At 33.2% G+C, this 12513-nt stretch overlaps 2 protein-coding genes and 1 long non-coding RNA gene across 6 annotated transcripts; 2 read left to right on the top strand and 1 right to left on the bottom strand.

Annotated features, from left to right (window-relative positions):
* Positions 1-268: 268 nt before the first annotated feature.
* Positions 269-4456, top strand: LOC105678335 (gephyrin-like). Of its 2 annotated transcripts, none has more exons than XM_012377578.2 (12): positions 269-468; positions 905-1041; positions 1109-1278; positions 1430-1619; positions 1698-1784; positions 1852-2226; positions 2282-2357; positions 2436-2538; positions 2635-2919; positions 3089-3222; positions 3324-3511; positions 3596-4456. In XM_012377578.2, the coding sequence occupies exons 1-12, from the start codon at positions 438-440 to the stop codon at positions 3845-3847; spliced, it is 2028 nt and encodes a 675-aa protein (XP_012233001.1). In that variant the 5' UTR covers positions 269-437; the 3' UTR covers positions 3848-4456. The 2 variants fall into 2 exon arrangements, with proteins under 2 accessions (XP_012233001.1, XP_012233002.1); XM_012377579.2 differs by having other exon boundaries at positions 275-468; positions 1855-2226.
* Positions 4457-4558: 102 nt separating this feature from the next.
* LOC137000883 (uncharacterized) lies at positions 4559-6724 on the top strand. Of its 2 annotated transcripts, none has more exons than XR_010891056.1 (4): positions 4559-4951; positions 5031-5502; positions 5681-6073; positions 6179-6724. It is a non-coding gene; the product is annotated as an uncharacterized lncRNA (long non-coding RNA). The 2 variants fall into 2 exon arrangements; XR_010891057.1 differs by having other exon boundaries at positions 5681-5814; positions 5915-6724.
* Positions 6725-7457: 733 nt separating this feature from the next.
* Positions 7458-9163, bottom strand: Kdsr (3-ketodihydrosphingosine reductase). 2 transcript variants are annotated; one of them, XM_012377583.2, is made up of 4 exons: positions 8789-9160; positions 8215-8644; positions 7890-8131; positions 7458-7765 (listed from the first exon to the last, which is right to left on the bottom strand). In XM_012377583.2, the coding sequence occupies exons 1-4, from the start codon at positions 8903-8905 to the stop codon at positions 7553-7555; spliced, it is 1002 nt and encodes a 333-aa protein (XP_012233006.1). In that variant the 5' UTR covers positions 8906-9160; the 3' UTR covers positions 7458-7552. The 2 variants fall into 2 exon arrangements, with proteins under 2 accessions (XP_012233006.1, XP_012233007.1); XM_012377584.2 differs by having other exon boundaries at positions 7552-7743; positions 8789-9163.
* Positions 9164-12513: the final 3350 nt, after the last annotated feature.

The raw sequence follows: 12513 nt of genomic DNA on the forward strand, positions 1-12513 counted from the left end.
TCCTCGCGAATTTAAATCATTTTCTACTGCCGATTAATAATCATATTTTTTGTTGAAGTGATTTGTTATTACTATAACTCCATCACATATATCTTTGACAAATATATTTGTCATTTTTTAGTGAAAAAAAACTTGTAACAAACGCTTTGTAAAATTTGCTCTGCACTATATCTATTATCCCTTAGTTGTGAGCTAATAAATTTTTAACGTATTTTATATTTAAAGCAAAATTGATCATAATCTCATATTCAAAACATTTAAACAAAAAAAAATGTAAACATTTCTCTCTCGAAGCATTAAGACTAATAAGTTCAACGACTGTTCACTACAAATCAAGTCGCCGAGTCTAATAGACAGAATCAAACATACGTTCTCAAAGATAAAAGTTCTGCAGTAATTATTAACAGATAGCAAAAGATTTGTAATAGAGTACTAAAATGGATCCGATAAGAATATCAGTTCTAATTGGTATGTACAGAGACACTGTTATGTCAAATGTATTACATATATGTACTAAAATATATAGTAAACATTCATCTATTAATTATTAATTAAATTAAAAATTATTGTTTCAATAACAGATTAAAAGATTAGCATTTATACTTATATGGAATAAGATATTTTAAAAGTTTTCCATTATAAGTGGTTTAAAATATTTTAGTTATATATGCAATATATTTCAAAGTTGAATATTATTACATATTTTTTCTATAATTTTTAATTATTAATATTATTATAACAAAAAATAGATAATTACGTTTTCATATGTTCCATAGTTTTGTTATAATGTTATGAAAAAGAACACCTAATTCTAAATATTAAAACAAGAAGTAATAAAAATTATTTAATGCAATCTTGATACTTAATATACTTTTCAAGCTTTACTTTTATTATAATTAATTAGTATGTTGGGAGAAAAGTTCGGATGAAGTTACTATTTGGAGAGAGGAGTTACAAAAGATATTTGATACTTTGCCTACACCATTGCAACAAATTGATGTATCTGACACATTATGTGAACAAAATCCAGATGAACTAGAGGTGACTATAAATGTTTTAAACATCCTGCTCTTTTAATATTGTAATTAATTTTGTTTATATAACGCAGGAACAAATAATTGCCATAGCCGATTCAAATACAGCTGATATCATTCTTATACTTGATCTAGCCTCAAAGCAATCCGTTATAACTGAAATAATTGATAAGATCGCAGATAGAGAAGATACAATCGGAAAAGTGTTTGCGGAAATACCAACATTTCTAAAAGCAAAAATCAAGTAAAAATTTATTATTATTATTTTCTATAAAAAAGTTTTCGTAATAAAAATTCTTTGTAATTGATTTTCATAATAAGATTAAATATATCGTTATCTTAGTAAGAGTTATATTAATTATAAATTAATATATTATATATTAATATGTTCTTAGATCTCTAAAGTTTGGATGTCGAAATAATAAATTAATTTTTCTCAAGACTGCCAAGAAATCTGGAATATTTAAAATTATAGGGGCAATTGCAGATACAATAGTACTTGCCGCACATTTGCTACGAACTGTGGTGCGCAACATTGTTACTCGTCCAGAAAGGCCATTCGTCCATGTTCATCGTCCAGAAGTGGTAAAGTGTTTTTAACATTAGAAAAAATAAGATATTAATTTCATATTATTGTACATGCAATTAATCTTATGCATTCAGGGAGAAGACAAGATCTTGTGCACACAACATAGCAGGTCATCCTCTGAAATAGAAATTTCGGAACTTTCTACTTCATTTAACTCATCTGTAATGTTGTAAAATTGTAAAATGAAATAATGATTTAACAAGATTATATGTAATTAAATTTTTTTAGCAGACAGACAAAAATATATCTACAAACCAAAAGACATGTCAGTCCAAAGTTTCTATAAAAGAAGCATTGGAAGAAATTAATTACTCGGTATCTGAAGTCTACTCACTAGAAGACGAAAATATATCTACAAACGAAAATACTTGTGAGTCCGAAGTTTCTGTAAATGAAGCATTGGATTGTATTAATTGTTTGGTATCTGAAGGTGTCATCATACCAGAAGACAACTCTGTATTCATAAAAGACGCCTTTGGCAGTATACTTTCGGATACAATAGATTGCAAGAGTAATGTGCCACCGTTTTTAGTTTCCACTAAACAGGGATATGCGATAAATGCGGGGAAGGATGTAACTGAAATAAAAATGGAGACTGATGAGGTAAGCTGCAATACTAATGCTTATGTGTTAGAAGTATAAAACAAAACTTTTTCAGTCCAGCAAAATTGGTTTGTTTGTACTTGACCCTGAGACGACTGCATTTGTAGAGAAGGGAGCATGTATTCCCTTTGGTACGTAATTAACATTTACCAATTATATTAATTTGCTTATAATGACGAATTTGTTATTACTTCTGTTTTCAAATGCAGGAGCAAATACGGTTATACCAATAGAGCATGTAAATCATTTTGGTGATGCGGAAATGCCAATAATAACAACGTCACATACAGTAAAATATGGGGAAAATACTAAGTAAAAAACCTAATACTTTTCTATTGTATATTTTTCAACATAAATTATTTATTACTGGAACATTTTTATTTATTCTTTCGTTTATTTCATGTAAAGATCACCAGGTAGCGATATAAAAGAAAACGATAAAATTATAAAAGGATGTACACGTATCGGTCCGGCGGAAATAAATCTTCTGTCAGCGTGTGGTCACAGCGATGTAAAAGTTTCAGAAAAACTGTCCATTGGTGTATTGACCATTGGAAATAACTTACAGGATCCTGGACAATCTTTACATCCAGAAGCATCATATGATAACAATCGAGCAATACTAATCTCACTATTAAAAGAAAATTGTTTTAACCTATTTAATTGTTCGAACTTCGGAATTATAAGTAAAAAGTAAGTGCGACAAAATTTATTGTAATTTTTCATACACACTCTACTACAATGATACAATAAATATTTTAGTTTAAATTTAATTTTTATGTTTTTGTTGCTATTCACTGTTTGAATAATATACTGATTATTTCATAAATGCCTAATCAACTTTGTTTATTGCTGCTCACAGTACGGAGCTTATAACACGAAAAATCACAAACGCTCTAGAAGATGTAGATTTACTTGTGACAACTGGCTGTTCCAGTGATAAAGACTGTTTGAAGACTATTTTAAAGGACCACTTTGAAGCCGCGTTTAATTTTGGTATTTTCTCGCTCTTATTAATGTTTCGCTTTTCTTTTCTGTTACCATATCAATGCTGAAGAAAATATATATTATTTGGTGTATTATACTTATTTTTGTAGAAAATGTTAATATGAAACCAGGGAAGTCAACGGCACTTGCATCGTGCAACTTCAAAAACAAGGGCAAGATTATCTTATGCTTGCCAAAAAATCCAGCATCTGTTTTCCTGACTGCATATTTATTCCTTCTTCCTCTTGTTGACCAAATATTCTTTCTCAACAAAAAGTACCCTGAAATGGTGGTTAAAGTAAGATTTTTTTTATAATATATTACAAAATTTAAAAAAATGAGAAATACGCATGTATGCTATAATGTTGTTGTAACATTGCAGTTGGAACAAAAATTACTTTTGCATCGTCGTCCAAGATACGTATGGGCGACTTTATCATGGCGCGAGAAAGGAATAAAACCAACAGTAAAAGTTACATGCAAAGAAGAAAATTCTATCAGTAACAAGCTATCTGACATTGACGGTGCTAATGCACTCTTAGTATTACCAGCGAAAACACCAGAAAAAAGTACGCTCGAGGCTTCATCGTTTGTAAAAGCAATACTCATCAAAATGCCTAATTTAGTTTCTTAAGAAAAACGACGAACTGGTTAGCATCACCAAAGATTGAAATATTATGCATATAAATTAACATTAATTCTATACTTTATATCATTTTACATTTTATCATTGGCTGCACCAGCAAAAATCTCATATAATAAAAACGCTGAAAAGATAAATAACGTAAACCGTTTATTTTCGAAACATTTTTATTAATTATTTACTTTATTAATTATCTGACAAATGCTTTAATTTTGTAATCATTATTTCTTTTATAATTAATTATTATTACATTTGAGTTTTACTATAAGTTTGCACAACACGTTCACATTCAACAGATATAAATTTATTTGCGCCCTGATATTTTTTCTCTTTTTTCCTTTCTTTTCAATAATTCCTATCAGTACATAATGATTCTCCATATGTGAGAACAATGTACTCAACTTTTCGTACACTTTATTTCGATCTGAGATCGGTGTACAATTTAACTGTCTCATGTAAACTAATAAATTAATTTCTTTAAGAAAAATTAAAAATTTTGCACTAGCATTGTAAATGCAATTAATCTTATGCATTCAGGGAGAAGACAAAATCTTGTGCACACAACATAGCAGGTCACCTTCTCAAATGAAAATTTTGGAACTTTCTACTTCATTTAACTCATCTGTAATGTTGTAAAATTGTAAAATAAAATAATGATTTAACAAGATTTTACATTTTATTAATTTTTTTCTGTAGGCAAACAAAAATATATCTACAAACCAAGAGACATATCAATCCACAACTTCTGTAGAAGAAGCATTGGCAATAATTAATTACTTGGTATCTGAGGATGTCATTTCACTAGAAGAAGAATGTGTACACATAAGAGACGCCTTTGGCAGAATACTCGCGGTTCTAATAACGGTGCTACAATAATGTGCCACCGTTTTTAGCTGCCACTAAACAAGGATATGCGATAAAAGCGCGGAAGGAAGTAACTGAAACAGAAATAGAGACGGATGAGATAAGCTGCAATACTAAAGCTTATGTGTTAAAAGTATAAAACAAAACTTTTTCAGTCCAACGAAATTAGTTCGTTTATACTTGACTCTGAGACGAATGCATGGGTAGAGAAGGGAGCATGTGTTCCTTTAGGTACGTAATTAACACCATGCCAATTATATTAATTTGCTTATAATGACAAATTTATTATTGCTTCTGTTTTCAAATGCAGGAGGAAATGCGATTTTACCAACAAAGAATGTAATACATTCTGAGATGCAGAGATGCTAAAAAAACGTTACATAAAGTAAAATATGGAGAAAATATTAGGTAAAAAACCTAATACTTTTCTATTGTATATTTTTCAACATAGACTATTTATTACTGGAACATTTCAATTTAATTTTTTTGTTTTTTTTTATCTGTAAAGATTACCAGGTAGCGATATCAGAGTAGGTGTTTATATTATAAAAGCATGTACACGTATCGATCCAGCGGAAATACATCTTCTGTCAGTGTGTGGTCACAGCAATGTAACAGTTTTAAAAAATCTGTCCATTGTTGTATTGACCATTGCAAATAACTTACAGGAACTTGAAAAATCTTTAAATTCAGGACAATCATATGATAACAATCGAGTAATTCTAATCTCACTATTAAAAGAAAATTGTTCTAACCTTTGTAATTGTTCGGACTTGGGAATTGTAAGTAAAAAATAAGTGCGACAAAATTTATTGTAATTCTTCATACACACTCTACTACAATCATACAGTAAATATTTTAGTTTAAATGTGGTTTTTATATTTCTTTATATGTAATGTTTGAATAATTAATATTCCAATTATATCATATATGTCTAATACCTAATATTTTTTCTGACAGTACGGAGCTTATAACACGAGAGATCACAGAAGCTCTAAGAAAAGTAGATTTACTTGTGACAACTGACTGTTTCAGTGATAAAGACTGTTTGAAGACTATTTTAAAGAACCGCATTAAAGCCACATTGCACTTCGGTATTTTCTTCCTGTTATTAATGTTTTTCTTTTTTTTCTCTTACAATATCAATGCTAAAGAAAATATATATTATTTGGTGTATTATACGTATGTTTGTAGAAAATGTTAATATAAAACCAGGAAAGTCAACGGCATTTGCTACTTCGAAGACAAGCGCAAGATTATCTTATGTTTGCCAGGAAATCCAGAATCTGCTTTCCTGACTGCATATTTATTCCTTCTTCCTCTTGTTAACCAAATACACTTCCTCAACAAAGGGTACTCTAAAATGGCGGTTAAAATAAGATTTTTTTATAATATATCACAAAATTTAAAAAAATGCGAAATACGCATGTATGCTATAATGTCGTTGTAACATTGCAGTTGGAACAAAAATTACTTTTGCATTCTCGTCCAAGATACGTATGGGCGACTTTATCATGGCGCGAGAAAAGAATAAAACCAACAGTAAAAGTTACATGCAAAAAAGAAAATTCTATCAGTAACAAGCTATCTGACATTGATGGTGCTAATGCACTTTTAGTTCTACCGGCAAAAACATCAAAGAGAAGTATATTGCAGGCTGCATCGTTTGTAGAAGCAGTACTCATTAAATTTCCTATTTCCTGAAAAAAAATGACGAACTGATTAACATCAGCAAAGGTTGAAATATCAATGCGTATAATTTAACATTAATTATATATTTTTTATTATTTCACTTTTTATTATTAATATTTAAAGGTAGTTAAAAAAGTAGTTTACAGGACAAAGTGTATCATGATTAATGAGAAATATTTTTATTTTATATAAAATTGGAAATACAATTTTTCATACAATTTTTCATACAATTTTTCAACGAAAAATGATAATATAACAATATTAAACAATGTGTTTTATTAAAACTTTAATAGTTTGCCGCAAAACTAATTTCTGTAATTTAATTTTAAAATAAAAATTTGTTTCAGTAATAAGATTAAAGTGGAATATAAATTTAGAAATAAATAACTTTTTATTTATTTTTATTTCCAAACTTAATTCGCAGGCAGTTTTTTAAAAGATTTCGTGTGGAACAAGTTGAAAGATTAATATTGATATTGTTTAATATTATTATATTTTTACTAAGAAAAATACGTTTCCAGAAAATTTTCAAAAGTTATACTTTTGTCATATTCTCTATCAATTTTGAGTATAATATATTTTTCACTATTTTACACTATATGCGTATTGTAGAAATAATTTCCATTTATATGTCATCCAAGCATTATTATATATTTAATATAATTAAATATTTTATAATTATGATATAATTGATACATGATGATTAATACGCATATGATTAAAAAACATTTACAAAATATTTTCATGTACTGTAATTAATAAATTAAAATTTATGTGACAATTGCTTAAGTTTTGTAATAATTGTTTTTCTTATAAATATTCTCAAAGTAGTTTTTTCTTGCACCAAATATACGCGCAGCAAGACCGATCATGTATTTATTCATAAGCCATCAAAAGTAAAATAAGCGATAGTTATGTCATATTATATTATTAAAATATCTTTCTTAAAAGTCGTAGATTAAATATTTTGCAGAAAGATAAATAAAACAGAAATAAAGTAGATATAATAAATGGTGCCATGCTGATATATGAATATTAAAAAGGATTATTTAGCGAAAAATTTATTATAATTATGATAAATGCTTTACATTGGAATAAGATCGTATTGATCTTTAATTAGAAATCACAACGTACGAAAATTCACTCAGATTTTTTATTTTCATTACGCATTTTCATGCAATTAAGAATAATCTTTTGAAAAGAGATGAGGTAGAATGCGCTAACAATTCGCAGGAAGCCCATCAGTGATGCTTGCAACAATAGTTCGCAAATCGAAGAAAACGGCGACATTCCGGAGCATACTGTAGTCAGAATGAAACCTTCGAAACCAACTGTAGAAAAAAATTTACCTGCCTGCAATGTATCATCATAGAATGTCAAAGAGAGCCAAAAAGCAGTTTGAAAATCGTTTAAAAACGTTTAAAGTAATATTTAAATAAAAATATCATATTTAAATTTATAATTTTTCTCCACTAACCAGCGCATCCTTGAAAAGCTTGTCAGCGACAACGTCAGGTGTTACTAACTTTGCTGCTTGTGATATCAGTCGCGTTTCCAGCGGTTTTGATAATTCCTCGGCGGCAAAACCAGGTGTATCTGTGTCCGGTGGCAAACAGAGAGTTACAGAAACATTGTATGGCTGTAGTTCCATTGCTATGCTCTCTGCCAAACCGCGGAGTGCAAATTTGGTGCTACAATAAGCAGAGTAACCAAAGATACCTAGGAATATAATTTTATTTTTAATTTCTAAATTATAAATCACAATAAATATAAACAATAAAGACAGATTTCTAAATAAATACCCAACATTGCAGCTTGAGATGATGTAAGAACAATCATTCCTTCTCTGGAAGCTTTCATTCTCTGCGCTACAGCTTTGATGCAGTAATATGCACCAAGAAAATTTATATTAATCATTTTATTTAGACTGTCTAAGGTGGTGTCTTCTATTTTACCACAGATTGCGGTACCAGCACAATTTACAAGCATGTAAATTGGTCCCATAGTTCTCTCAAGATCGGCCACTGCTTTTTCAACATTTTCATAATTTGCTCCAATATCTAAGGATAGATATTCCACTCTTTGCACATCTTTGTTTTCACAAGCGTGCAATATTTCATTTTTAGTCGCCTCTAATCTTTGAATATCTCTTGCAATTATCGTAACATTTGCTCCATGTTTTGCAGCAATAATTGCTACATGTTTTCCGATACCACTGGAACCACCAGTTATCTAGAAAAAAATTACGCAAGGTAAATAGTATATAAAAAGGTTAATTGTATATCAGATATACTATGTCTGATTAATTCTTCGCATATTTTTGCATAATATTTATTTTTACAGCATAGTGTTTCTTTGAGGTTAGAAAATACTCACGACTACATGTTTATTCTTGACATTTTTTAATTGTGCATTCCAGAATAATTGTTTTATTAATAAAAAGACTATTATTAAAACAAATGCGACAAGCGCTACGCCAAGCCAAACGCCCATAATTCACTACTTCGTTCTTTTTTACAGATCAAACGATTTGTTGATCAGCTGATTTGACATGCAGTGGCGCACTTTTTTTCTTCGAAAGCAGTAGAACTAGTATTAAGGTAAATGAAACCTTTTATCGAACTACTCCAATTTACCGACCAATTTACTATTTACGTTAAAAAATAATAGCCGTTAACAGTACGATCGTCAAAACAATTGATTTCGTTGCATAAAACTTCATGCAATATATTCTCAATTGTTTTGACGATTGTACTGTTAACGGCTATTACTTTTTAGCGTAAATAGTAAATTGGTCGGTAATTAGAGCAATTCGGTAAAAGGTACACTTACCTTATATCGAACTTTTATGTAGTGGCAGAATCGACTTATGATATTATCGCGAATGTATTTATTTACAATCGTTAAGTCAGCGTTCTACCTTTCTTAATAGAAATTTATCTACAAATACCAATAATGGCTTTATCAAGTAACAATTTAATATAAATTGATAATTTATTGAATTTTGCTTCCATATAATTTATTTTTTCAATGTTTGCATAATTTTTTATTACTTTTTTGAGATAAAAAAAAAGTCTTTTTTTATCATATTTTTTCGTTGCTCACATTTATTAATCATTATAAGGTAACTACGTAAGAATTCGAGTTCGAGATTAATTTTATCCGTGAATATATTAATATTAAAACTGATTATCCGTTATTAATAGTTTCAACGTACAAGCTAAATTCTTGTTTTCAATAAAAAAAATTCTCGAAAAGTATCAGTTGCATTTCTCTGAAAAAATTGCTAAATCTTTGTTTATTTCTACAATTTTTCTGTCGTGATAACTTGCTGTTATTTATTATAATGCTTACACAATCCTGTGCGAGAAAAGATATCCAATACATATTATACATATTGATTCTACGTTTCTAATGCTTCTAATTCAGATCGTATATAAAGAGATAACAAAGCATAATATCGCAAAATTATTTTTGCAAAATATCTACTTTTAATTTTCTACAATACATTCTACAATAAAAATTGAAACACTAGTATTTGAAACAGAATATCATATCGTAAAGATTTGCATTTAAAAAATTATTTAAAATTTCACAGTTAAATATATATATATATATTAAATATAAAATTAAATCAAATTCAGTATTATTTTGGTAAGATTAACAAAAAGCCTTACGAAAAAGCAGGTCCAGAAAAAATTAATTCCATATGTAATATATGTATATTTATGCATGAATGCACGTATCCACGAGGTCCAATCATCAATGCAGCAGAATCCATTACGCCGCTAAAGCCGCAACGTGACCTCAACGATTTTAGTTTATAATCTATTGCGGGTTAATAACCCGTTGCAACATTGATACAGCCCGACGATCGTGTTACAACGGTCGATGTGGCCCAAAAATTGCTATTTTATAATGTATCGTGAAAATTGCATTCCGATTATTTATGAAATACAATTTTATTACAGCGACAGGGACGACCGGTGAGAGTACGCAAGTCCGACGCGACACCGCGATGACGTCGCGCGTAGCAAAAATTTCCGGCATACGCGAACGCATGCGTCGAAAAGTTGCAGGGTGAGCCCCCTGGACTACGTGCATTCACCCCCGTGTTACCGTAGTGCAAAACGCCACCTCCTCCGCCGCGTCCCTGCCGTTATCCTTCGCGCAAAAGGTCACGTACCACCACCCTGTCGATCGTTCACCTCGTCCTGGGACTCGCTCCTGGTAGCCAGGTTAAAGCGGAAGGTACGAAGGATACGTTCACGCACCCGCGAGCTCCCTCGGATAGACACAAATTTGGCGGATCGCTCGCGCAAACATGCCGCGTTACTGCGTCCAATATCGGGAATATCGTGCCAGACGAGATACAAGCCAAGTAATATCGCGAAATGTTTTGACAATTAGTCACTCAAATAGTATGATAATCGACAAAAATTCCATAAGAATTGAATCGGCTCGCAGCACGCTAGTAGTGCAGCAATAAACTATAGGTGGACACGATACAGGTCGAGTAACATCACTTAACGCTATTAGCGGCTCGAGAGCACTCTCGTAATTGTAAAGATCGTATCGGGTTGTATCATTTAGGGCGCAATTGCGACGTGTTGTTATATAGTGTGTTGCGCCAAACAAAAAGTAACGTCCAAATTTCAACAGTTCGCTCTGCGAGCGGGACGAGTCGCAGGAAGGGTAATTCCAGCGGAGGGTAATCTCAGATAAGCGGAAGATCTACGATCGTCGGAGTGCGAAAGGCTCGATCGCGGGCTCGGGCCCTCCTTCGTCGAGGAGGCGTCCCATTAAATCACTCGGAAGAGTCAACGGTGGAGGGGAAATTGCGGCGAGAGCGTCACATCTCGGCCGGTCGGCGGTCCCGTCGCGGGGGCTGCAAGAGCTTGCAGCAGTCCGGAGCCGCGATTTTGGACACAGAGAGAGGAGAGCGAGCGTACATTGCACCCAACAGAAGGGAGTGTCCCGAGCCGGTGTCCCTTGCCTCCCCCGCGCACCCGACCCGGCCCAACCCTCGGCCAGTACCCCGCCCGCCCGTGATAGCCTAGCTACGACCCTGGGTTCCGTGTCTCCCGGGCTGCACCGGGGGGTGAACGCCCTCGCCTGACCCAGACTCGGAATCGATCTCCATTCGTTGCACGGTGTTGCCTAACCCCCCTCGACGTCCCACCGACCCCCGTTCGCGCGCACGCCACCGCCACTCCCCCGCGCGCGCAAGGAGAGAGAGAGAGAGAGAGAGAGAGAGAGAGAGGACGGCCACCCTCTCGTCGTCACGCTCGCGGATTTTCCGCGGAAACCGCATCGTCGTAACCTTAGGGAAAAACGCAGACCGAGTCCTGCGCGGAATCGAAAATAGATAGGCACGAGACGAGGAGGAGAAGAAGAAAGGGAGCATTTCACACTCGCATTGAAGTACATAATGCACGTCGCGTAGAACGTCGCCGAGAAAATGAGGAAAAACGAAGATCCGTGCAGCACGTGTCGGCACGTCACAGGAAATTGCAGGATAGCTGTTTTCACGCGTGTCACCGTGGCATCCAGCGCGCAGCACTAGAGACGCGAGAGGATTTTGCGTACGGAGACACTCGAGCGGGACGCGTATTTACCGATGCTCAAAGTAAAAGCGTGTACCGTCTTTTATTCATATCCCAACCATCGGCGGAAAAGCTCGAAAGCCGAAATCCGATTTGTTTATAGAGAGATCCGGATCGGGGAGATTGAAGGAAATGCAATTTTGCCTCGCATCCGCGTTGCGTCCCGCGCGACTGCGAAATTCTTCAATACTTTGCGAAATAAAATATGATCCGATGTGTTAATGAGGAAACAGGCGCATGATTTATGATCGGAATTAAATTCGCGACGGCTAAAGGCGAGAAGGTGACGCGCTATGCAGCGAAACTGCGTATAAATCGCGTTATAACGAAGAATTCGAATATCCGATGATAGCATGCTATCTATTCCAAGACTTGAACGCGCATGAATGCTTTATAGACTACTATTCTAGTCTTCGCTTTCTCTGCAGTAGTGCCCTACACACCTCTAGAACATCCGCCGTGAGAGTCATTTTTCTGAAACACTCACCTCGTTCC

This window comes from Linepithema humile, chromosome 6 (assembly GCF_040581485.1).
Source record: "Linepithema humile isolate Giens D197 chromosome 6, Lhum_UNIL_v1.0, whole genome shotgun sequence".
Classification (NCBI taxonomy): Eukaryota; Metazoa; Arthropoda; class Insecta; order Hymenoptera; family Formicidae; genus Linepithema; species Linepithema humile.

What these genes read in the sequence shown, in the direction of transcription:
- LOC105678335 (XM_012377578.2), top strand. Translation starts at nt 438, where the DNA reads ATGGATCCGATAAGAATATCAGTTCTAATTG. An exon ending in ATGTTCATCGTCCAGAAGTG is followed by an intron (nt 1,620 to 1,697) that starts GTAAAGTGTTTT and finishes TTATGCATTCAG; the next exon opens with GGAGAAGACAAGATCTTGTG. An exon ending in GGGAGCATGTATTCCCTTTG is followed by an intron (nt 2,358 to 2,435) that starts GTACGTAATTAA and finishes TTTCAAATGCAG; the next exon opens with GAGCAAATACGGTTATACCA.
- Kdsr (XM_012377583.2), bottom strand. Translation starts at nt 8,905, where the DNA reads ATGGGCGTTTGGCTTGGCGTAGCGCTTGTCGCATTTGTTTTAATAATA. An exon ending in ATCTCAAGCTGCAATGTTGG is followed by an intron (nt 8,132 to 8,214) that starts GTATTTATTTAG and finishes TTATATTCCTAG; the next exon opens with GTATCTTTGGTTACTCTGCT. An exon ending in AGCTTTTCAAGGATGCGCTG is followed by an intron (nt 7,766 to 7,889) that starts GTTAGTGGAGAA and finishes GATACATTGCAG; the next exon opens with GCAGGTAAATTTTTTTCTAC.